Raw genomic sequence first — 25,981 nt, forward strand, 5'->3', positions numbered from 1 at the left:
TTCGGCCCATCAAGTCTGCACCGACCCACTTTAACCCTCACTTCCACACTATCGCCCTAAGCTTTTTGGACACTGATATGTCCAAAAAGGCTGGGTCGACGTGGACTGCACTCGATGCAGTGTAGCGAGAGACAGACCTCCAACACTTGAAAAGATGCAACACGATTTCATTTAACGTCTTAAGTAATATACAAGTTCAACTGTGGGTTGACACTATACTGACTTGACTGGAGACCTTGTACTAGTCTGACCAGACTTACTAGCATGTTGTTTACACTGGCTAACTCACGAACTCTGACTGTCTCAGTCGCTGGGTCCAGAGAGAACGGGAAATCTAGTGCCCTCTGGCTTTATAGTGGTAGTGTTCTGTCTGGTGATTGGCTGCTGTGTTCTGTGTGCTTACTGGTCATCCTGTGTGTCAATCACTGCCTGTCTGCACGCCATCATATACTTAGATGTATATTATGACAGACACTAAGGGCAATTTAGCGTGGCCAATCCACCTAACCTGCACGTCTTTGGACTGAGGGAGGAAACCTACGCAGACATGGGGAGAAAGTGCAAACTCCACACAGAGTGACCCAGCAGGGAATTGAACCTGGGACCCTGGCATTGCTAACCACTATGCTACCGTGCTGTCCTGACACCTGGCGGAATCTGTAGCATGTCAACGAAGCCATCGTCAGATTCTAGCAGATTTTGAAATGCTTATTCCACGTGTAAATCAATTCTGCGGTCATCCGTGTAATTAATGTAGGAAAAGAATAAATGGGGTTAAAGCTGCTCTTACTCCACAGTTGATGGTTCGTCACGGTTAACACGAGCAGCGTGACGAGCAGCAATGGCGCATTAAAAGAGTTCTTCCCAATGTCCGCAGGCAAATTTATGTACTCGTGTGGTGAACTGACAATTCAACCCTGGGCTGTAACCAACACAAGCTCAAAGGTTGGAGGTTAATAAACCTTCCTGAAATTTACCCTTTTGCCTGTTCGGGTAAATTGCTATTTTTCAGTCATCCATGAATCTGCTCCATCAAGAGGCTACTGCAACTCTAATCACATCAATATCTTTATGGAAGAAAGCAGACAAACATTAAAAAGTAACCCTGTGCCATGATTTATTTAATTTAAATGTGGCATTTTGTTGAAATATACATGCCCTTTTTTAAAGCAGGATTTCACCCACGAAGCAGTTAAATGGAAGAAAAGGCATGTTAACTGCATCTAGACAGCCATCAGTCTGACTGGGTGCGGCCAACTTTAGCATAATTGGAATGGCATCATCATCTATTTTAAAAGAAATGGAATCACTTAATTTTCCCAAACTGACTTCCCTTTCTCCCCCCAATAAAACATGGTCAGATAACAACTCAAAAAATGACACTTCCAACATTTATTTTTCCATATTGGAAGATTGTGGAGCGTTGACAAAGCATGAGATACAAAGTCACAAAATGCAGCTTCACGTAAAATGTCAGAACATTTCTCAGGAGAGTCACTGCGGACATTAAGAAAAAAATGGCTTACTGAAGGAATTAGCCCAGAAGAGAGGTTAATCTGGCAACGTTTGTGAAAGTTTTGTGAAAATGTTACAGCTTCCGGAAGATATTTCCACCCCCCCAACCCCTTTACAAATTTGGCACCAACAACATAATAATTTATGGGAAGAGGAGAAGGCATTGCGAAAACACAGACAGTTCGTAAAGTTAGTGAATCTTTCAGGGGAAGGAAACAAATGGAGCGCAAGCACGGTGAGATGGAGGGCAAGTGATTTTTTTAAAAAAATAAAGCATATTTGAAAAAAGTGAAACAGATTATTCACATGACAACGTGAACAACAACAGCAGGGCAGCAGTTTTGGTATCCTGGTGGTTTAAGACACTAAAAGCAAGTTTTACAACTCAAGACAAAAATAAATAAATCCTGCCAAATATGGAACTGGACAGTGAGCATCGATAAAGAGAAAAGACGGGTTGATATTTCTGATGCTATCACAAACCTTGGTCAGTTTCTCTTTCAGCCGCTGGTCTGACCCGTTGGAGATTTGCCAGCACTTTGTGCCTTTCCACCAAAAAATGGTGACCTGCGTAACTACCAAACCGTTGTCAACTTTCAGATGATTAACTGATGTCTTTTAAGGAATAAAAACCTACTGCGCTTATCCAGTTTCCAGAAATTGATTCGGAATTCCAACCCCCGCCCCCTGGAATGGAAATGGCCTGGCAAACGTTTCAATCTTCAGGAATGGACATAGATGCTGGCCTTGCCAATGACACACAGAATGGCAACAGATGATTTCTCTGCACCAGGACAGAGGTGGTTTGGCGAATGTGATGTGTTAAGCTACACATTGCCATTATGAAGTTCTAAAACCTAACTGAAAATGAGCTTCCATCCAATTGTTAAGCTGGTTCACTTTGTTTCACGCTCAGTTACCTTCGGAAGGGGGGTGGGGAGTGGGGGTGGGGGCAGGCATTCCAAAGACCTTCCACCTTGAAAGATTCCAAAATGTAATTTAACTCCAACCGCTAATCCTAACCAGACTAATCAGACAGGCATTTAGATCAAATTGTGTCTTTAAAAAAAAAATCATCCAGCATGAAAGAGGATGATCCATTTCTGGCACAAAAGGACTAGTCCAGGGCTATGCTGACAGAGACTGAGAGAATTCTTAATAGGAGGAGTAGTCATTACAGCAGCGGCTTACGATATCATTTCAGCCTCGTGCTTTGGGAGATGGTTCACTCAACCCACTGTAACGGGAACATCACAAAATCCTACAGTGCAAACTCCTGGGTCAGCTCATTATTGCACTCGTGGGATGTGAAAAAGCAAATGATTTTTGTTGCCGGTAACGGGCCAGAGATGGCTATTTTTGGGACAAAAATCGTCAATTTTGAAGATGAACATGATTTATTAAACACAAACCATTATCTTGGTTAATGTCTGTAATATCCAATTCACTGCATACATTCCTGCAGCCCACACTGGATATAAACATTTACGGGGTGGAAACCCAGTGAAGTATTCGGCACAAGTATACACTTAAAAAAATAAACCAACCCAAGGAGCAGATGCAGGCACCATGCCCTCAACTACCTAACCGTGGCATTTATTACAATCTTACAATTCATTGTACACTAGTTTTTTTTACTGAAGTAAAAATGGGGGGAAAAAATACTACAATCCTTTCACATCTCCGGTGGCCTGCAAAGTAAGTATACCACAACACAGCTATCCCATCTTTACAATCAAATTCGTATCACGATTTGCAAATATTATTGCACATTAACTATGAGAAAACAAATATACAAATGCATTTAACATCTCTCTAACATACAAAGTACAAGTATAACAATATTTCCTTCTACACAATAGTTTCAAGCTGTGAATTTGGTTAACTCCTGGCGGTGGACCAGACACATTTATCAGCAGAAATAAATTATAACTGTTACATTCCATACTGTACTGAATGGTAGGGAAGTGGGCAGTCTGATGGCCTTGAAATGGTACATTAATTGTGTGAGGTAGTTCATCAATTATCTTAAAAACCTCTTTTGATGCGTTAGTTCTGTAGTGTTCGCCTGGAGTGTAACCGCACCCCAGCGATTCTCGTCGAGCTTGGCATTTTGACAAGTCGTGTTCGGAAAGGCCAGCTTCAAATTAAACCATCGTTATTGCAGGGCACGATATTCTGGGGATTCCTAGTAAGAACGGAAAGGAATTAACCAAATCACTTGTAATCAGACAGAGCAGTTTATTGGAGGGGGGGAAGGGGGGTGCGAGAGCAAGGTGATCGTATTAGAATAGGCTTAAAGCTGGCACTGATGCTGGAAATGAAACTCTTGTTTTGTGCAGTCTTCACATGTGGTGCCCAATAGTTACGGCACCACTCTTTCACTTCTCATTAGTTCTACTCTCCGTTAGCATAAACGACTGGAGGTAATTGTTTTAGCACTGGTCTGAAGACTCCTAACATTGTGCCCACCAGCCTCGCCCAAAAAAATGGCTGCGTTAATATTTAAAAGATGTTCCGCTCTGAATGTGTGATGTAAACAGGTAGGCCACATAATCGATCATGGACACTCTGTGCTCTACGCTCTGGAAAACATAATGGCTTTGCGCCCGAGTCCACAGCTAGCAGTATAAGCCAGAGCCAACTGGAGTAGAAAAGATCTTAGAATGTTTGAACGGTATATTAAACCATTTCATGCAAGAGGTGTGTGTGTGTGTGTGTGTGTGTGAGAGAGGAGTAGCCAAACTGAGCGGTCTCTCCACCCACCGAGCCTGCAGCTTATTTGTATTTTGTGATCACCTCTCCGCCCAAAACAGACCCCCCAAATGTAATGGTGTTAAATGTCAGTCCGTTACAAGTGTACAAGTCATGCTTCAGGGTTACTTGCCCCACACTAAAGGATTGCTGTATTTAAGTTACTGTATGTAAATCCAACATAATTTCAAAGTCGTATTCTATGGCAAACGGATTCCAATAAAATTAAAACACAGTTGGAGCTTTTTAAAAGCTGGTCTACCCCTCTCTATCATTTAGCGCAAACAATAAGAGCCCAGAGAGAGGGAGGCTAGTCATCTGCAGCAGCCCAGAGGTCCCGCCGACGTCTCTAGACTGCTGTCGGTGTCGGAGGCCAGTGTTGGGTCGGTTGACATGGAGGACACATCGTTGACAGATGAAGAAGACGACGGGTGGTGAGAACCATTGATCATTGCTGCACCTGTGCTATGAGAAATAAGGAAATAAGTCAGTAATATAGTATGCAGATCATCTCTCAGCGGTATTGCAATGTGCAGGGGTACAGGGAAAAGGCAGGGAAAAGTCACAATGCTCTTGTTTGGAGAGCTGGTGCAGACACGATGGGCCAAATGGCCTCCTGTGCACCGTAACATTGCTGTGATACAGTGAGAGTGCGCTAAAGTATTGAAACCTGACAAACTCCACTCTCATTCACATAGGAATGAATTCAGGATGGCCTCTGTGGCTGGCTTATATTCTGTCACCATGGCTGGGACAGCATGGGTGTAGACAGTTGGAGCAGCCATCTTATTCTTTATACAAGTTTCAATTTTACTGCTTGGTAATGAAAAGTAAACTGAATTTAAAGTGGGTTAAATGAGGGATTTGGTTAAAAATGATACCCATGCAGCACGGTAGCACAGTGGTTAGCATTGTTGCTTCAGGGGCAGCATGTTGGCGTAGTGGTTAGCACTGCTGCCTCACGGCACCGAGGTCCCAGGTCCGTTCCCGGCTCTGGGTCACTGTCCGTGTGGACTTCGCACATTCTCCCCGTTGTCATGAGAATGTCGCTTTAAGAAATATTTGGCTGCTCATGTTACTGCAGTGATGTCAGAGTGTGGGTGGAGCTGAGCTCTGGCTCTGCTTTTTAGTTTCATTTTGGGAAAAGCTTGGGTGTGGCTGTGTGTTTTTTTTAGTTTCGTTTTCAGTGTTCGAGCTGAAGCCAGACATAGCAGGTGTACTGCTGTTCTCTCTGCCATGAAAGTCTATCTCTTGATCATTTGGTGAATTCATAATTAGAAATGTTCTCAGTAGTGAATGTAAACCTGATGTGCTTCTGTTAAAAGGTGCTTTTCAAGTCTTCTGGATGTTAAAAGGACAGCTTAAGGATTACGTAGTGTTGTATTCTTTGGGGGTTGTATTTGAATTGAGGGTTGCTAAGATGTTCACTGTATGTTTTAAAAAGGTTAACTTGAGTTAACTAGAATAAACATTGTTTCGCTTTAAAAAATACTTTTCCATGTCTACTGTACCACAGCTGTAGAGTGGACTGTGTTCCACATACCACAATCTATTAAAAGTTGTGCGTCAAGTGAACGCCAAGATACACTTTGGGGTTCTCTAAACCCTGGCCCATAACATGGTTTGCACGGGTTTCGCCCCCACAACCCAAAGATGTGCAGGGTAGGTGGATTGGCCACGCTAAATTGCCCCTTAATTGGAAAAAATGAATTGGGTACTCTGAATTTATTTTTAAAAAAGAACAAAACAAAGCATTGTTGCTCCACAGCTCCATGGTCCCAGGTTCGATTCCCGGCTTTGGTCACTGTGGAGTCTGCGTGGGTTTCCTCCGGGTGCTCGGATTTCCTCCCACAAGTTCCGAAAGACGTGCTATTAGGTGAATTGGAAATTGAATTCTCCTTCTGCGTACCCGGAATGTGGCGACGAGGGGCTTTTCACAGTAACTTAATTGCAGTGTTAATGTAAGCCGACTTGTGATAATAAAGATTACTAAATTAAATGATAATCAGCCCTGATATTGACAACAGTGCCAATAGGAAACAAGGTCAAACCCCTACAACTCACCAATTCCAACAAGCTCGGCATTTTTTAAGCACAGCACCGAGGTGGCAAAAATAGAATCAGGCAAAAGAATTTGAAAAGATAAAAAACAAAAACAGAAAATGCTGGACAATCTCAGCAGGTCGGACAGCGTCTGTGGAGAGAACACGGAGCTGACGTTTTAAGCCTCTTTGTCAAAGCTTGGACAAAAAGAGTCATCCAGACTCGAAACGTTAGATCTCTTCTCTCTCCACAGATACGGTCAGACCCGCTGAGATTGGCCAGCATTTTCGCTTTTTGTTTCAGACTTCAGCATCCGCAGTAATTTGCTTTTAAAAACGACAAAAGTTTTTTCGAAAGTCCATATGCTTGGGGAACGAATGGATACATAGGCAGTTCACATTTCTTTCTCGTTTGAATAACTCCATTGTTCTACTACATGAGGCACTATCAATGCAAAATGGCTGTCTGGGATACATCGGAATTGTTTTAATGCGCACTTCATGTTTACAAACAAATTTAAGCTGTGTGTGCTTGAAAGCAGCAAGAGATGTTATGTTGGGGGATAAAGATCTCTTGGTGTGTAGTTTTTCTGTAGTATACACAGATGACACTTGCTCGCTGTAGCACATCTTCTATGGAGTGCTCGAGCCTGGGGTGCACTCTCCTGCAATCGAAGGAAGCATTACAAGGATGCTCAGAAGGCTTCATTTCATAGTTTTGATTAAGACCGAGTCCTGGGACAAGTTTGCCCAGAATCGCTTGCACTTGACGCAACCAAATAAAAATGGCTGGAGCGCCCTTCGAAAGCAAGCGCGTGTTTGGAGGCAGTGAGAAAACACAAGGATAGGGAGTCTTGAGCCGGCATCTCATCCAAAGCTCAATTGTCTTCAGTATCCCGTATACTTGCAGCAGAGACCTCCGTGCGCAGATTTATCTTAGCGGCCTTCTACGTGTTCACCGGAACACGCCCAACAGCCCAATTCATGGACATGGTCACTTTTACCTCGAAGGACAAGCAAGACAAGACACAGATGCATCATGTGTGAATTACTTTGTTGAGAAGTCGCTTCAGTCATAAGTAGGAGGAAAGGCCGCACTTTTTTTGAAGTGTTTCAAAGTTCAATCTCCACTTATTACTGCCATGTATCCCAGTGCAATTATCAACTATCGGACTCTTCCTCTTCTGCTTTTACATTCTCAAATTAATTGCTGGCAAAAGTATGCACAGATCACAAGAAAGTCCAAGCACAAATTTATTTATGGGAACATTTTAGGTGAAAGAAAAAGCTCAAGACTTCCGGCGGGGGGGACCTTCTCAGAATAGAACAAGGTTACCACGGCAACATTGGATTCATGGCTTTTGGTCACTCAGACTTCATTGATATTACTATATCAGTGTCATTTGAATAAAGTTCTTTTCAACTTTTTTTTTTTAAATTTTAGATTACCAAATTATTTTTTCCAATTAAGGGGCAATTTAGCGTGGCCAATCCACCTACTCTGCACATCTTTGGATTGTGGGGGCGAAACCCACGCAGACACGGGGAGAATGTGCAAACTTCACACGGACAGTGACCCAGGGCCGGGATCGAACCTGGGACCTCAGCGCCGTGAGGCGGTTGTGCTAACCACTAGGCCACCGTGCTGCCCCTTTTCAACTTTAATCAAAATTGAAGAGGATGGCTTCTTTATACCCCCCCAGTGTAAGTACGTTAACTTCAAAGATGGGTGGTTGATAAAGGTGCTTTCCAAAGATTCATGCCGCAATACTACGGCACAGCAATAAATCATTTAAACACCAGGAGTTTAGAACAGTTGCAGAGCCTAATTAATTGACTAACGCCTTTGTCTCCCACTCTCAGATACTCTGAGCCGAATCAATCATTTGAGCTGGGCTGTTATTTTTTTTTCCTTCGGATCCAAAGCAGGGACTTCACCAGCAGGCTTCACGGCAGGGTCAGGACCAGGTCGGAGATCTCGCTAGCCTGCGGACAATTTAATTCCAGTGCCAGAATCAACCAGCTACAAGTTATCGCTACCTAGTTACCACATTCAAACAAAAAAATTCTTGCGTCCATCAGAGAGAGAAGCAAGGAACATTGCTGCTGCACTGAGGTAGTGCTCCCAGCAGATGGCAGTGTTGGACCATTTCTAATTTATCGAATGGCTTTGAATGGTGAAACAGTGCCACCTTGCGCATACCTGTTCACTCCTCAGTTTTCAGAAGGCCAGTCATCTACATAGGGTAACTAGTCTAAATCCCAGTTTTGTTCTGAAATTGAAGGGGCGTTTTTCAGTTGTAACTATAATTTAAGATTCAGTTCTACCTACATCATCGGGTTTTAAGAATCAAAAGCTTCCGGGTGAGAAACATTTATTTTAAGTTGCTGAAACTTTATTTGGAATCTGATCAAATCAATTAGTGAACAAGGGCTCAACTTTAAACTCAATATCCACTCCTAACTATTTGAAAGCAATCTGCGTACAGGTGTGGAGGATACAAAAGTTCAATAACTGCCTCGGATCTCTGCAGATGACTGATATTTACTTTCACAAAAGGGGCTTTCTGAAGTCTGGTACCAAAGTATTCTTGCAATAACTAACCTAAAGAAGGTGGCTGTCCTCGTATAACGCCGTTCTTCATTCTCTCTTCCCACTCCAGCACTTCCTTGTATATCAACTCTGCAGACAACAAACCAGAATAATTGGCTTCTTAAAATACCGGAGTGGTGTAAATCACCAGAATGCAAAAACGATTATATCTCTATTGTTTAAGAAGGAGGAATGATTTTGGTGCTCATCCCGAAAATACCCAGGCCCACATGTCGGCAGGTTTGATTCATTCCACATTGCAGGCGCTCTTGAATCAGTCTTTGTTTGTGAGAATCGAAACGAGGAAAAAAAAATATATAACCCTAGGCTACTTACTGGATGGTTTCGTGGAGAAATGAAATATTCAGAGATTTGTACCTGTAACCAGTGTTTTGGGGCAGTATTCTCATAATCACGCCGAAGAGGTTATTAAGCAGTGGTCTCCTTCACACTGGGTAAGCTAAATACAGATTCGGCACTGCCTTGCAGAACTCCTTCAGTCAACTTCCAAACGGCCAGTCACTGGTCACTTCACTTCTTTGTTCCACCCCCGCTCTCAAACTCGGCCCCTCAAACCGTTCCAATGAAGCTCTCTGTAAGCTCAAGGAACAGAACCGCGTTTCCTTAACGAGCCGCTTTACAATCTTGCGGGAGCAATACGGAGTTCGACAATTTCAAATGATAACCTCTGCCCCACTGCCGGCATTGCCGTTTGGTTTTTGGACACACATTGTTGGCAATGATCCTGCTTTCTCATTCATTCTACCGCCAGCCACATCCTTCACTGCACCATGTGCTTTAGCTCAGTGGGCTAGACAGCTGGTTTGTGATGCAGAACAAGGCCAGCAGCGCAGGTTCAATTCCCGTACCAGCTGAGAATTCTGAATTCTCCCTTTTTGTACCCGAACAGGCGCCGGAATGTGGCGACTAGGGCTTTTCACAGTAACTTCATTGCAGTGTTAATGTAAGCCTACTTGTGACAATAAAGATTCTTTACATTTTTCACAGAAACATGGAAAATAGAAGCAGGAGGCCATTCGGCCCTTTGAGCCTGCTCCACCATTCATTAAGTTCAATACTCTGATCCCGCCTTCCCCCTCATTTCCCTTGATCCCTTTAGCCCCAAGAGCTCTATCAAATTCCTTCTTGAAATCACACAACGTTTTGGCCTCAACTACTTTCTGTGGTAGCAAATTCTACAGATTCACCACTCTCTTGGTGAAGAAATTTCTCCTCACCTCAGTCCTAAAACGTTTACCCCTTATCCTCAAACTATGACCCCGAGTTCTGGACTCCCCCACCATCGGGAACATTCTTTCTGAATCTACCCTGTCCAATCCTGTTAGAATTTTATAACTTTCTATGAGATCCCCCTTCTCACTCTTCTAAACGGCAATGAATATAATCCTAACTGACTTAAGTTTCTCCTAATATGACAATCCCGCCATCCCAGGAATCAGCCTGGTAAACCTTCGCTGCTCTCCCTCCATGGCAAGAACATCCTTCCTCAGACAAGGACATCAAAACTGCTCACAATACTCCAGGTGTGACCTCACCAAGGCCCTATACAATTGCAGTAAAACATCCCTATTCCTAAACTCAAACGCTCTCGCTATGAAGGCCAACATACCATTTGCCGCCTTTACTGCCTGCTGTACCTGCGCGCTTACTTTCAGCGACTGATGCACGAGGACACCAAGGTCTCGCTGAGTACCCACCTCCCTCAATTTACACCCATCCATCATCCTTTGTCATTTACTTGCTCCCATTTTCCACTCTAACATGGATTCCCCCTTCTGTTCTATTGTCTCCTCCCCTCCCCCCATCTCTGCTTCTGTGCCCCTTTTAAACCTGGTAAACCCCTTACCAGCTTTTTCAGTTCCAGTGAAAGGCCATCGATCTTGAAAAGGTTGAGCCAGTTTCTCCTCCCGCAGATGCTGCCACACCTCGGGAGGGTTCCCAGCATTTTCTACTCCTGTTTCAGATTTCCTGCAGCTGCGGTTATATTTGCTGTGGCCTTCGGTGAAACCAATCTCGAGATGTTCTGGCTAAGTGACGGACTGGGGGGGGGGGCGCATCAAGAATGACGTCTTCGTTCGAAAAAGGGCAAACTTCTAATGCAAGCGTAGTACTGGAAAAAAAGACACTTAGGCCCCCCCACCCCTACACTTTCCTTAGTCTTTGATTGTAGCTAATCATTTTTTTTAAGTTGCTGTGGAACAAGCATTTGAAAGCCAGTTTCTACAGCTCCCTTTAAAAGCAGTCCCCCCTCTCTAAACCAGACCGGGCACACGCATTTTTCCTTGTAAACTCAAGTGGAGTTCAGGTCATGAATATTTCAGCGCTCAGCAGAGACAAAGCATTGCAGGATTCAGAGAACATCTCTTTTACCTTTCCACTCGTCTATAGTGTGATCCCGCTCATCTAACTGCTTGTCATATATCTTGGGTGGCGGCTGGAAATATAAATCAAGGTCTTGTTAGAAAAACCCTTAATCCACGGAGAAGAACACAAGATCACAAGAATCAGGACAAATCTGCTTTGGACCGTTGGTTGCTCATTTTGTGCTTCAAGAAATATGATCCAATTGAAGGCAGATTACATATCAGCGGTAAATCAGGCACTCAGAACTGTCCTCAACATTCAAGTCTATAAATAGTTGCCAATAATTCAGCACAGTGCTATAATCGTAGTTACGGGTGAATGTCAACACAATTAATTCTTACAGCCACGCAACCAATATAGAATGTTGCATTTTTCTTCTAGAATGACATGCCTATGGTAACCAAAATGTTCAATGATTGCCCAAGAGACAAGTATTCTGAGAGTTTAGATAAAAATGCAATGTCCCGGTGCATTTATTAGATCAGAATGTACGAGGCATACAGGGGAAGAGATGGTGGTAGAGGGGTGACGGGGAGAGGCAAGTTTCCACTGACACTCCATGGACACTCATCACATGCAACAATATAATGTTCGCAGAGTTGTAAACAAAAAACCCTTTTAAAGCTTTGCTCTCCTTTGGCAAGGTACGTCCTGGCGAGCCACATGGTGTGGTATTATGATACATGAAGGCAGTGCAAGAGTTAATAAATGTATACAGACAGCGACTAGAGGGAGCTAGTCCTACGAGTATATAAGGGAGGATGCTAAGCCTTGTGGTACAGAAGGTTGGAGAAGGTGGTAGCAGAAGGAATGAGGAGATAGCTAGACAGACTAAAGATAGTGAGAGAGAGCAGATAGTAGTTTAAACTAGTAGTGAGTTTAGATGTAGCTGAGAGTAGTTTGTGTCATTTATCAACCGTATCTTTCTGTGGGATAAGTGTCTAATCCAGTTAGTAGCGTTAAATGAAGTAGTTTGTTAACAAAGGTTGTTGTTCTTTGATCAACACTACGCATCAAAACCATCCGGATAAAGTAAAGCAGAGAACAACACACACGGTTTCCACAGAAGCTCCCCAGGCTTCAGTCAGAACTGGCAATTCACCAAATTCAATACAGTCTAGTGCCACGGTTGGGGAGATAGAACTGTAAGTGCTGTAGGCGCAGCTAACAAATGGCTTTGCTGTGAATAGGCAGCCTTAAAGTCTCTCTTGGATTGAGCCTGGATTTTGAGCTGTTATTGAAGATTATGTAGCGAAGCCAAACCTTGGATGGCTTGGTCCTATACTCTATCATTACAATAGGAGAGGAGAGGGCCATTCTTGTATTTGGCGTGCCGCCTCAAATTAATTTGTAAAACTCATATTTTATTTACAGCTATAAACAACACTTTGATTTGCAGAAAAACAGATTAATACTTTGGAACAGGGACCCCCACCCTATCCACAACCCAATTCATTTAGCTTTGTTGCTACTTCATAGAATCTTTGCCCTTCTAATCTTGACTTTATTGGCCAAAAGGTAATTCGCATGACTGTAACAAAATGGCTTCCAAAGGATTAGGTTATCCACAACATTACTCATGGCAAATCAAATAAACAAGTATTTAGAACAATTGTCAGGAAAATGGCAGCACGGTGGCGGAGTGATTAGCACTGCTGCCTCACGGCGCCAGGTTCGATCGCGCCCCTACGTCACTGTCCGTGTGGAGTTTGCACATTCCTCCGTGTCTGCGTGGGTTTTGCCCCCACAATCCAAAGATGTGCAGGGTAGGTGGATTGGCCACACTAAATTGCCCCTTAATTGGAATAAATGAATTGGTTACATTAAAAAAGAATTTTTTTTAAAGTAGTAACAATGGTCAGAAACAATAGACTATTTGCAAACAACATACTGCTCTGCTGGTGAAGGGGGAATTGCATTTACGTAGTGCCTTTCATATCCTCAGTGAGTCTCAAAAGTGCTTAGCAATCTCTGCTACTGGGAGCAATGGTTGGACCAAAGGTCGGCATTTTAAGATCGTCTGTTCCAGTTTGCGTTGAAATTAAATGTTTCTGGGGCGCAGTAGTTAGCGCTGCTGCCTCACGCCGCTGAGGACCCGGGGACGATTCCGGCCCCGGGTCACTGGCCGTGTGGAGGTTGCACATTCTCCCCGTGTTTGTGTGGGTTTCACTCCCACAAACCCAAAAAGATGTGCAGGCTAGGTGGATTGGCCACGCTAAATTGCCCCTTAAATTGAAAAAAAAAGAGAATTGGGTCCTCTAAAATTTTTTTAAAAGAAATTAAATTTTCTTCCTACGAGAAGGCCTGGTTTTACATTGCACCAGAGCAGGAGAGGAGTAACTGACTCCACAACACAAAACGTAGCAAGGGAATTATTGGATAATAGACAAACGTGTTCAGGCATTCAGAATGGTTGTGAACCGCCCTGACACTCAAATTGAAAATCACTCAGGATTGTTTGTTCTTGCACAAACTATGAAGGAGGGCATGCAAGAGAATTACCTTTTGGGAGTGGGGGAAAAGACGAGGAACTGTACAATTGACAACTGGGCGTTCCTGTATTTTGGAAAGATTTAGGTAGGCAGTGAGACGAGCAAAACTCCTTTCAGGAGAGCAAAGGAGGTTAACCGGGGATCTGTCAGAGGTGCTCCAGATAGTGAGGTGTTCATGAAGCGAACTGAGAAAACCATTTCCAGTAGCCAATAGGTTGGGGCAACACGGTAGCACAAGTGGCTAGCACTGTGGCTTCACAGTGCCAGGATCCCAGGTTCGATTCACTGCTGTGTCACTGTCCGTGCGGAGTCTGCACGTTCTCCCCATGTCTGCGTGGGTTTCCTCCGGTTTCCTCCCACAGTCCAAAGACGTGCAAGTTAGGTGGATTGGCCATGCGAAATTGACCTTAGTGTCCAAAAAAAGGTTAGGACTGGTTATTGGGTTATGGGGATAGGGTGGAAGTGAGGGCTTAAGTGGGTCGGTGCAGACTCGATGGGCCAAATGGCCTCCTTCTGCACTGTATATTCTGTGTTCTATGTATGGATATAACTACAGGGAAGAAATTTAAAGTTACCACCATTAGAAAGAAGGGAGATGTTTGGAATTTTATCCGAGGATTATTAAAACATGGAATGCCCCAACAAGAACCAGTGCTGAATTCAGAACAGTTTTTCAAACAGAAAATTCTACGTACACATATTTTAAATGTTGGAAAAGGGCATGGGAAAAAGTTAATGGGAACAGACATATGTGGAAGAAACTGGCAACACTTTGGTGCGTCAAATGCACCCTTCAGTGCTATAAATGCCGTTGTCACCATGAGATCGGAGTCTACTATAAACAGTCAGGTTTAAAATGCGCCTAGCAGCACAGAGGTCTCCCCCACAGGGCTCAGCAATGGGAGAGCTAAATTTTGAGATTGATGGATTTTTGGTGACAAAGGAAACTCAGGAATCTGGAGACCGGATTGAAAAATTGAATTCAAGCGCACATCAGCCATGATCTTATCAAATGGGAACACAGGCTCAACACTATTGGCCGAACTCCTGAGCTTAGTCTTGCATTAAAGTGGCATCTCGTCCGATTTCTACTACCCAAGGAAAATGAGTTTTTTTTTTAATTGTAGACCCACAAGCTTGGGGTGGTCATTTTGCTCACATTTCAGGAATGAATTTACAATTGGTGGCTGTGGGTTCAAGATATCAGCGTTACATATTAACGTTGACCAACAAACGTGGGGGAAAAAATGAAACACTTACAGCTTCTACTTCAGTGGGGTCATACCAAACGTTAATGTAAGGGTGCTGCAGAGCATCGTCCACAGAAATCCTCTTTGACGCATCTATTACAAGCATTTTACATAACAAATCTCTAGCTTGACTTGCTGTAACACAGAAGGGAAACCTCCAGTTAAGTATTGGACAGATCATAAACTCGAGTATCTATAATCATAAAACACATCTTTCAACGAGCATTAAAAATGATTTCAGAGCGGAATTGTTTTGCGAGTTAGCAATAGGGCAGGCACCCAGGGGAGAAAAGAGGAATCTCCAAATCCCTCACCCGCGGCCTCTGAACAGCAATCGTTTTATCTGTCCAACCACATGCATGAAACAAAGTTAGTGCTGTGCAACTTAGTTCCTTCCATCAGAGGAACAAATAACCTTGCATTCATTAAGTGCCTTTCACTGCCTCAGGAAGTTGGTCAATGAAGTACTTTTTGAAACGTAGTGACTTTTATAACTTGGGAAAACCTGGCAGTCAGTTTGCAAGCAACAAGGTCTATAAAATCACACAAAAGGTCATTTATAAAAAAACTTTAAAATCAATTGAGGGACGGATATTGTCCGGTACACGGAGAGAATGTCACCAGCGCCGCCTGATGGAGACGAAAAACATCGCACTCCCTCAGTACTCTCCCGGAGTGTGAGCCTGGACTACGTGCTCATCTCTCTGGGATGGAGCCTGAACGCATGACCTTCCGACTCAAGAGCTGCGGCGCAACAATTCTTCCCAACTCCTCTCAACATGCTGAATTGATACATCTTCGAACATCAGCTACATGGACTTTGCACAGGCTGAAAGAGGAGAGGGGGACCAAGTGGATCGGTTTCCAAAGAGTCACACGGGTTCAAAGGCCTACCCTATTGTGGTGCGATATGTTAGAAATGCCCAGCGTCATTTGGAGCTTCTGCGGCAGTAGCTGTCGCTGGTCAAGCTACTCCGTTTTGACTAGAGTTGCCCTGCACGATGGGCTTTTCTGAAAACCGGGCACCGGGTACCAAAGTAAATTGGGTTTTTTTCTGAATCTATTTAAGGAGGTTACTTGGCCACTAGAATCATCACCCAAAGGATCAACTTTGAAAATATTTTACCTGATGTGTTACCAGTGACAGAATAAATGGCACCCTCCCGGAAGTGGAAAGGAAAGACGACAAAACACCAAAAGCAAATTAGCAGCCCAGTATCTGAAATATTACATACGGTGCAGTTTATTTATTTACTTGTTCATGGGATGTGGGCGTCGCTGGCCGGGACAGCATTTATTGCCCATCCCTGAGGGCATTCCAGAGTCAACCACATTGCTTTGGTCTGGAGTCACATGTAAGCCAGACCAGGTAAGGACGGCAGATTTCCTACCCTAAAGGACATTAGTGAACCAGGTGGGTTATTACGACAATCGGCAATGGTTTCATGTTCGTCATTAGACTTTTAATTCCCGATTTTTATTGAATTCAAATTTCACCATCTGCCCTGGTGGGATTCGAACCCAGGTCCCCAGGGCATTACTCTGGGTCTCTGGATTGCTAGTCCAGTAACAATACAACACTGCCTCCCAATTGGCGGTGGAAGCATTCCAGTAGCTCAATAATTAAAACGCTCAACTTGCAAGTGATCCACATTACAATTCACGGCCATTATACGAACAGATCGGAGCTTGGGATGGGTTTGTTCACTTCTAAGCCAATATTGGACAATTAGAAGTGCAGGATTTCAACTCCAAGGAGGACTGCCAGTCAGAGTTATAGTAAGAAGTCTTACAACAGCAGGTTAAAGTCCAACAGGTTTGTTTCGAATCACTAGCTTTCGGAGCACAGCTCCTTCCTCAGGGTTATGGTGGCGACTACAGCACAAAATAGTCTGATCATTTGGCCATTGGGGCACTTGGCAAAGAGCCTTTGGGAGGAGCAAACCAAAATCTGAAAAGCACTTTCAGTTCAACAGAATCAATTGGAGCACAAGTACACTTGGGCGACCGATAGGGGATATAGTAGAACCCCTCTCTCCAAACAGTGCACTTTTATTTTGGGGAACAGCATGGTAAATACGTAAACATAGGGGGAAAAGCCCCGAGACTATAAGAATATACAGCTCCATTACCTTTCAGTTTGTTGTGTTCAGAGTCAGCGGGAAAGAGGACATCTGGAAAGAGTTTCTCAAAACTGTAGCCCGTGTACTTGGGTCTGTTCTCAACGTAAGTCCGAACTGTCGGCTGCAACTTCTTCATGAACTCAGAGGCTGGCGTTCCTAATTGCTCAATCACTTTGTTCCATTGATCAATATCTAGAGTTAGGTAGCTGAGAAAAATACTGCAGGCGAGGGACACAGAAAAACAGCCGAACGGTTTCGACAGCTTCAGCATTCTCATACCCGCCCACGTACAACGCTAATTTGAAACCGTAAAATTGAAGTGTTGAAACACAGAATGGGATTGAATGAAATACATCCTTTCTAAAACGGTCGTTTTTTATTCTTGGCTATGAGTGGAATTTCCACGGTCCTTAAAATGGATGAATAAAATGCAAATTGCTGGAAATTAAGATACAAACTTACTCTGAGCCCGACTGAATGCTGCAAAATAATTTAAGCAGCCACACAAACAAGCTGGAAATTTCCAGCCGTTTATCATTTGAAGTTTATTGTTAGCACCTCGGAAAGCTACGAGCAGGATGGTACGCCGAGTGCAGAACCTTCAGATAGAATCAATCAACAAAAAGAGCTCTGGCTTTAAATGTGGCTTTGGAATAGGTCCCAACTGCACTTAAAACAAACAAGTCATGGGTCAGGCTAAAGAACTCAAAGACAGGAGAGTGAATGAATTTGGAAGGACGATCCAATACAGGGACATACAAGTGAAAAGGGGCAGGTTTAATATCAATACGGTCACCTTAAATTCAGAGACTGCCTCTTTAAACTGTTAATGTAAACATGCTAATACTGACCATTGTTATTTTAGTGCGCCAAATAGTAACGACACTTTTAAAAACATAGAACTATATTCCTAAGATTTTTTTTCCCAGCTAATCTGAGAACATGATATGATATTATCATGTCATTCTGATTAAGCACAACTGTCAGTTCCCTGGCTTCTAAATTCCTGCTCCCGGAGCCCATTTAGACACATTCAACGTACATTTAACTGCTGGCGTCAAGTAGATTAAGTGCCAACTAAAATAAATTCACCAGCTACACAGGTTCCCTGATGGTGCAGCGAGGTTACGAGTAGTATGTAAAAGCAGAAAAGGTGTCGGGTTCGATTCCTAGCTTGTTGCACAGTTCACACTGACCTTCGGGGACAGATTAAACCAGATTTCATTTTTCAATTAAAAAAAAAATATATAAACGCCTTGCACTCTCAAAATCTTTGAGATGCTCTACAATTGGTCAACCGATGTTGCCCCAAAAAAGCCACAAGGGGAATGGCTTTGATGCCACTTACATTGCCCCCGTGGCAACATGGCTGAGATCAGAACACACTCGGGCAAAAAGTGGAGATCTGGAGCACGGGGTCTGTGCCGAGCCATTCCGTAAAACCGTGTACTGGAATTTCAATGCTAAACCTGCATTTTAAATCCACTTCATTGTATCGACAGAAATGCAAGATGAATTAATGACACATGCAAAGGAAAATTAGATAATGCTCTAAAAAGGCTGATGTGCTTATAAAACTTCTTCATCCATGCAACATCCTAACACAGGAAGCAAGAAACAAGTACAATGACCTGCAAACACATGGGATTCTGGACTGCTAAACAGAACTTTTGAACACTATGCTCAAGGTTAAAGGGAAGGATACGATCTGTACCAGGGAACAACACACCACCTCTGATCATTTCGCCCATGATGCACCCCACTGACCAGATATCAACTGAAATCAAAATGCAATGACATGAAATTAACATGCAGAAATCGGATTCGAACGAAAAAGATAAAACAGACACACAAGGACAATTTATGATATGACTGATGCATTTCGAAGAATGCTGGCGATGATGGTTGTTTGTGTCTGACGCCTGAACAGCAATCTGGAATTACAAAATGCTTCACTCAAATCCTGTTCAAAAAGGTCAACCTTGGGTGTGTCTCCATGTATTAGCTATTTCTTACCAGCGGGGAGAGAATGTTTTTGAACGCATGGTTGAGCAGTAACCTGCAACGGCTTCCATCAGCAAGCGGATCTCAAGGCTAGGAACCACAAGGTAACTATGGATTTTACAATAAAATTCTTTATTGCAACACCAATATTCGTTCACTAGATTCTGCGAAGCAGTACAGGGACAGACACAAACATACCAGCAATGTAGGGCCACAGTAAAATGGTCACAACAGATTTAGCATAGATGGTCAGTACATATAAACTTGGAAACATCGTCAAAGTAACCAGCAGAGACTGTATGTCCCATCGCCAGATGCAGTCTCTCCGAAAGAGAGATTTGCTACAGGTCCTACCTGGATAATTTGAAATCAAGGAAGGGAGAGCAATTTAAACTCTTAAAAGTTATTGAAAAGAATTACATCGATTGTCAAGGGCTTCAAATGGTAAAGTGCAAGTTGCCTTTCCACAAGCACTGCAGGCAGCATTAAGGATACAGTCCCTTCCTGGAAAGAGGATTTTATGACGAACCATTTCGCCCATTATGCACCCAACAGACCATAAATCCACTACAAGTTTGTGGCATAAGAGAAGGGAAAATTAATCTTGTTGAAGCAGGTTTTAATTAAAATTGTTTGCAATCAAAACACGACAAGTCTTACATGTACTGAGTGTGCTGGACACCCAGAAACATTACACACAGACGGCAAATCATTTGGATGCTGGTGTAGCAATTCAGCTCAACATCTCCCCCCCCACCTTTGTAACTTACAGCAAATGCAGTCATGACGTTATGCAATGGAGCACATTTGAATTACAGCAACACATACAGATGGATTAATAAGAAGAACATGTCTACGCTGAGCATGTCAAATTCAATCTTACCATTACGTCTGTATTAATTTTATATATTGTATCCCTCAATCCATGTGCTCTGGCAGACTTTCCTTTAATACCCATTTTCATTAAGAATGAAGAACCTCCAGCATTTACTGAAAATGACTTCAATGGGTTTCACAAAATATATTTTAGCACAGAAACAGCACATTAGCAAAATACAGCACTGCAGGAATGTTGGTTGGTTATCAGCAAGCAGCTTCTGCTGATGCTTCTGAAATTTTCTGCATATAAATTGCAGAGTATAAAATAATTCATATAGTTTACTATGGATGACACCAGAATATTGAAATGCACAGAACGCTGATGTTAATCTGCCTAACTTTTAAGGAGCAGGCAAGTGAAATCTATTTTGACTGCTGCTGTATTTTTTTTTAAAGAATGTAACACTTCTGCATTTCAAGTGAGCTGGCCCCAAACATGCATTTGTAGATTTTTATCACATTGGTCTGTAATGAGTTTAAACTCAAAAAACGCAAAGGTGAAAGGCTCACATACTTAGAACCCCCTGCCGGTCTCTAGGTTAACAAAACATCACCACTAACGAGAGGTGCTGCATGGAGCAATCCAGGGCCACGCAGCGTCAGTGCCAATTTTGTGATTTAAAAAAAAGTGATTGTAAGCTCCAACTTTTTAAGCAGTGCCTGTGTTGGATGAAATAGGGCAAGAGGAGTCTGACCATGGATACATTCAAAATTAAATCCAACAAAAAAAACGGAACAAACGTACATAATTGCTTGGTTACAGACCGAGGTCGTCCCAAAGTAAATTTTATTTACTTGCACAATTCAATTAAGGATTTATTAAACTAGAAATAAATAACTTTTACTGAAGTTTGGACCCAGTTCACAGCCCCACAGAACCTTACGAACAAGAATAGTCTTGCACCACGTCGATGTTATTGGATACCCAAATACTCCAGGTACATCAAAAATCTGTTTCCCCCCTCCACTCACTAATTCCCATTATTAAATAGATTGATAATAGAAATTATTCAAAATAAGAACTGATGGAAAGACTAGATGAGATTAAAACCCCTATTTGGAATTTACAGGCAAATGTAACTACAGCAGTTTTATCCAGAAGGGAGTCAATAGGATGAGGACAACACCGACCCATTTGGTCCAAAGGAACAAGCTCGTCTTCTGTCCCTCTACTTATGCACATACTTTAGCACACACTAACCATTTTCTTTATATCCCATTCCTAGAATGACCTCTGGAGCACGATAGTATCGTGTAACCACATAAGGCGTCATCAGGAAACTAGTTCCTGCTGTTCTTGCTAGTCCAAAATCTAAGATCTTCAGCGTGCAGTCTGCTTTCACTACTATGTTACTTGGCTTCAGGTCCTAAAAGTTAGAAACAAAATCAAGTTTTTATTTGGTTGCGGGGGCATAAATTCTAGCCCATTCTTAACAGCAAAGTACAAGTGAGCACAAGGAATTGGGAACAGAACAAACGGCAGAAGCTGATAAAAGGTGAAAACTATAATCGCATAGGTACAGGACAATGGGGTTTGGCTGACAGATGCAATAGGAGATGGTACCTGCTGTTAGATCAGAATTGTACACGTCACTGCCTGCCTGGCAATATAGGTGCTCTGTGAATTCATGTAAACGCACAAATGCAGAACTCTGCTCATCATCCTGTTAGATGTCAAGGTCAGGACTCTGGGCTCCCGCCTAATACTGGATGAAGTTTGGTTCAAGAAGTATCCAAACGGTGCATAAGACCTGGCTTCCAGTTGTACTGCATCCAACCAGAACCTTGAGCAGTGAAAAGGCTACCTGGGGGGGGGGGGGGGGGGGGGGGAGATCTCTCATCTTGCGGCAATAGAGGTGCCCTGGGGGTCGAGACTGAAGACCCAACTCTGGAGTTGTACAACTGCATTTACACTGTTAAATATCCAAACCCATTTGACACTCAACATAGCAACGCAGAATATTCCTGTGTTTAAGTATTCTTCATTTCTGCTTCATAGGAATTGCTCTTTATTTGCTGCATTACTTGCATTGGGTTACTGAATTGCTCATCAATGACTCCAATCGACTCCAAGTGGATGTTACATGTATCCTGTTGCGATGCAGTCATTCTATTATTGACTGGGAAAAATATAAAAATCATACAACTAATAAGTTTCTTTAATATTCACCAAAGCCAAAATCATATTTTCTTCTCATTGTTGTCCAAACACTAGAATTTAATTTACAAAACACAGATGATTTATCTCAGTGGGAAGGGTCAGTGTAAACATTGAGCTGCATTGTAATTAACTCCCTTCCTACGAGAGAAAAAGCAAATGCATCAGGAAGGAAGGAAAAGTGTGTGGAACAACTCAAACAATCGCAAGGACAGACTACAGGGCACGCGATGAAGCCGGTGTGTCGTTTCACCTTCCCTTCTGCAACATGGACTCTCAGCGAAGTGGACGTTACCCCATGAACTCCCTGAACAGTCTGAATCTGGGATGAGGTTTGTGTGGAACGTTTCAGTTTCACCAAATGACCCCTCTCCTGTGTCGTAGATTCCATGTACAGACCATCGTTGATCCGTACAGGTCAAGATAGGACCCAAGTTCAGGCCCTGGTCTATGATAAATTAACCGTTCTCCCCCAAAGAGTGCCAGAGTAGACAGGATCGGCTTCAGCTACCATAGAATTTACAGTGCAGAAGAAGGCCATTCGGCCCATCGAGTCTGCACTGGCTCTTGGAAAGAGCACCCTACCCAAGGTCAACACCTCCACCCTATCCCCATAACCCAGTAACCCCACCCAACACTAAGGGCAATTTTGGACACTAAGGGCAATTTTATCATGGCCAATCTACTTAACCTGCACATCTTTGGACTGTGGGAGGAAACCGGAGCACCCGGAGGAAACCCACACACACACACACACGGGGAGGATGTGCAGACTCCGCACAGAGTGACCCAAGCTGGAATCGAACCTGGGACCCTGGAGCTGTGAAACAATTATGCTATCCACAATGCTACCGTGCTTCCCAGATCCTATATATGGGAGGGGTTCACATTTTAATAAAGGCCATATTGTTATGAAGGCAACCTCTGCCTATCGGACTCCACATCAGAAGATGGGAGAAAAGTTTTTTAAAAAGGGAGAAACGCAACTCACAGGATGGATCACCATATCCCATTTCAGGATTAACATATCAGATTTGCCATCAACATATCTGGCTCAAACAGCCCTTGTGAAGAGTTGGCAGCTCTATCAAGGGATCCTCCATCTGAATCTAGAGAGTGAACGTTGTTGATGGTAAATGCAGCTCAGCCTATCGCAGTCTGATGATAAACAATTACAGTAAGGACCAGTAGATAACAATTAGGATAGGAAGCCTGAGCTGCAATCCCTTTTCAAGCTGAGGACTGGCCCAAAGTGCCTCCAACATTGTTCTAAAATGCCTCCATACTCACGTGGGGCTTAGTACCGTGTGATGTTGTTACTTAATAAATAAAGGAGAGTTCTCTCTCTCCCCGAATGGTACATTCCCAGAAAATTGGGATCAACAGATAAAGACTATTTTCCGCTTTCAGTATATTATTATTTTGGCAGCCATTCAGCAGTCAGGATACTATCTCAATGGACCATTTTGTTGTGATGTCTACTTGTTCAGTGCTATAATGCAATGTCTACGCTTACTTGTTCAGGGATCGTTCAGCTCCACTCTTTGAGCTAAGACTTTGGAGAAATAGTTGCGTCAGTTATTTTTATATGCTTAAAGTAGACCTCAACCACAGCTTCAGGACTACAGCAAACACTTACTGAGCCTTAAATAAACGTTTGTGGGGGAAAAAATGTTAGTTTTATTCAAGTTCGCTAAAGTACTTTAATGTAACATTTAATTCATACTCAAATCGGACTGAGGCAAGGAAAGATTTCTTCAGGAAAGGAATTCACTACCACAGAAAGTAGTTGAAGCCAAAATGTTTTGATTTCAAGAAGGAATCAGATGTAGCTCTTACGGCTAAAGGGATCAAGGGATGGGGAGGGGATCAGGGTATTAAACTTGATGATCAGCCATGATCGTAATGAATGGCAGAGCAGCTCGACGGGCCGAATGGCCTCCTCCTGCTTTTGTTTTTTATGTATCTTAATGATCAGCTGCTGGAGACAGCGTGAGGAGTTAGGCCAACAACGAAGAATCTGACATCTCCTAATACAATAAATAACTGGGCAGAAATAATGCTTAGATTCAAAACATAAACACTGCTAGCAGTCTAGCATATCCCCGGGGAGCAGGCGAGAAGAGGGGCAACTAAGAGAGTCAGGACAAAGTCACCTGTCTCAACAGTCTTGGTCTTCAACGTGTGTGAAATATCAATTGCATTGATGTATTACACACACTAAAATTGTGTGAATAAGATGTTTGGTTTCAAAATCAGTTTGCAAAAGATAACAGGATCGTGGGAATCACATTTGTTCCAACTGGAGAAATTTAATTTAACTGTTGACTATCATCCGTTGTAATATGGAAATACTGGCTGAAGTGCAGTTTGGGCATCACAGTGCAATGGTTCCTGTTGTATGGCTCCCAGGTTGGTGCGTAAACTGAGGTCCTTCCCAGCAATCTCCAAGCTGGACCAGAGTTGAAACTCTCAGGAGCTGGGGTTTCTATGACTGAACAATAGATCCGAGACTACAGCAGAGTTGGGATCAAAGGCCACAGCTGAAACTTTGCTGACAGGACAAGTTAAAAAAAAAATTCAGTTTTCGAGGGTCGATGCAGGCATGAAGGGCCGAATGGTGGCCTCCATCTGCACTGTGTGAATTCTAAGGTTCTATCTCAGGTAAGATCAATCATCATTCACTTGGTGAGCCACCAGGGCACCTGATCATTCAATGGCTGAGTCGATGCTCGGTGAAGCAAACACAAGCAGACCATTCCTCAATTTGAAAAAAACAATTTAGGATCTCCTTTCCAACCGTCAAGAGGATGGTAGCCTCCAGTAGCTGATATGTCCTATAATAACTCTGGGTTACATAGATTGTTACATTGCACAGTGCATAACAATTGAAGAGCTTCCACTCCGCAAAAGTAACATTTCTGCCAAAGATCTGAGACAGTTTGTGAAGTAACCGCAAACTGAAAACACCATGGACGCTTCCACATTGCACAATCAATGCCTTTTAAGCATTGAAGTTTTTCCAACAGAACAACTCACTTCATTTACTATCAACCAGCTACATCACAAAGAAAAAAATGCTTTCCAGGCTATTTTTCAACATCATTAGCAAATCTTAAGTTTCCCTTGAAGTGTACTTCAACCAAAAGCCAGTCAGCGCACCACTGATAGACGACGCTCGGGCACTCATTGTCCTTCAACTTTGAAAAACTTATCTTTGTTTCTCCGCTGTCAGACCTGCATCATGTTGTTTTATCCCACATGGACCCCCTTATACTGACTGACCGCAGAGCAAAGATTGTGCTTTGAACAACGGCCCACTTTCCATTTTGGAACACTCACTCTCCTAGCTTCTTTGAACACATGCACTACAAAAAGATCATCTTTGCTGAGAAAACTATCGATTTAAAAATCAGAGAATGCTGCCGGCTCCAATAAAATCATCCCAGTACAAAAAAAAACTACTTTATATATTTTTTAAAAATCTGCATTTCAGACTGTAGTTGTCAAACGGACGGAGAACTGTTTTATTTGGAAATGGGCACATCAAGTTCAAGGCCAAATTAACCATGCGATATTACAATTCAATCTACAGCACCATTTTCAGCAAATGCGCAATCTACACGGGAAGCTCGTTTTAAAAATTACGACGGCAAATCAACATTACATTAACGTCCGCAACTGGAAACCAATCTGGCTCATTATGAAACGTACAACTAAACCCTCAACCCCCCCCCACCCCCATCCCAACACACACGCACCCCCACCACCACCCCTTCATTTCAG

General features: G+C 43.0%; 1 protein-coding gene across 7 annotated transcripts in view; it reads right to left on the reverse strand.

The window, feature by feature from the left end:
• Nucleotides 1-1,374: 1,374 nt before the first annotated feature.
• The window catches only part of LOC119956050 (mitogen-activated protein kinase 8), a 102,599-nt gene continuing 77,992 nt past the window's right edge, over nt 1,375-25,981 (reverse strand). For 5 of the 7 annotated variants that reach the window (XM_038782833.1, XM_038782835.1, XM_038782834.1 and 2 more), the window contains exons 6-12: nt 21,239-21,404; nt 18,860-18,931; nt 17,164-17,346; nt 15,042-15,166; nt 11,296-11,359; nt 8,917-8,994; nt 1,375-4,729 (exon numbers count right to left, since the gene is read on the reverse strand). In XM_038782833.1, the coding sequence (XP_038638761.1) occupies nt 4,584-4,729; nt 8,917-8,994; nt 11,296-11,359; nt 15,042-15,166; nt 17,164-17,346; nt 18,860-18,931; nt 21,239-21,404 (834 nt within the window). In that variant the 3' untranslated portion in view covers nt 1,375-4,583. Of the gene's footprint in view, nt 4,735-8,916; nt 8,995-11,295; nt 11,360-15,041; nt 15,167-17,163; nt 17,347-18,859; nt 18,932-19,653; nt 19,726-21,238; nt 21,405-25,981 lie in introns of all 7 variants that reach the window. The other 2 variants (XM_038782832.1, XM_038782839.1) reach the window with 2 other exon arrangements.

The sequence above is a fragment of the Scyliorhinus canicula genome, chromosome 22 (genome assembly GCF_902713615.1).
Source record: "Scyliorhinus canicula chromosome 22, sScyCan1.1, whole genome shotgun sequence".
Classification (NCBI taxonomy): domain Eukaryota; kingdom Metazoa; phylum Chordata; class Chondrichthyes; order Carcharhiniformes; family Scyliorhinidae; genus Scyliorhinus; species Scyliorhinus canicula.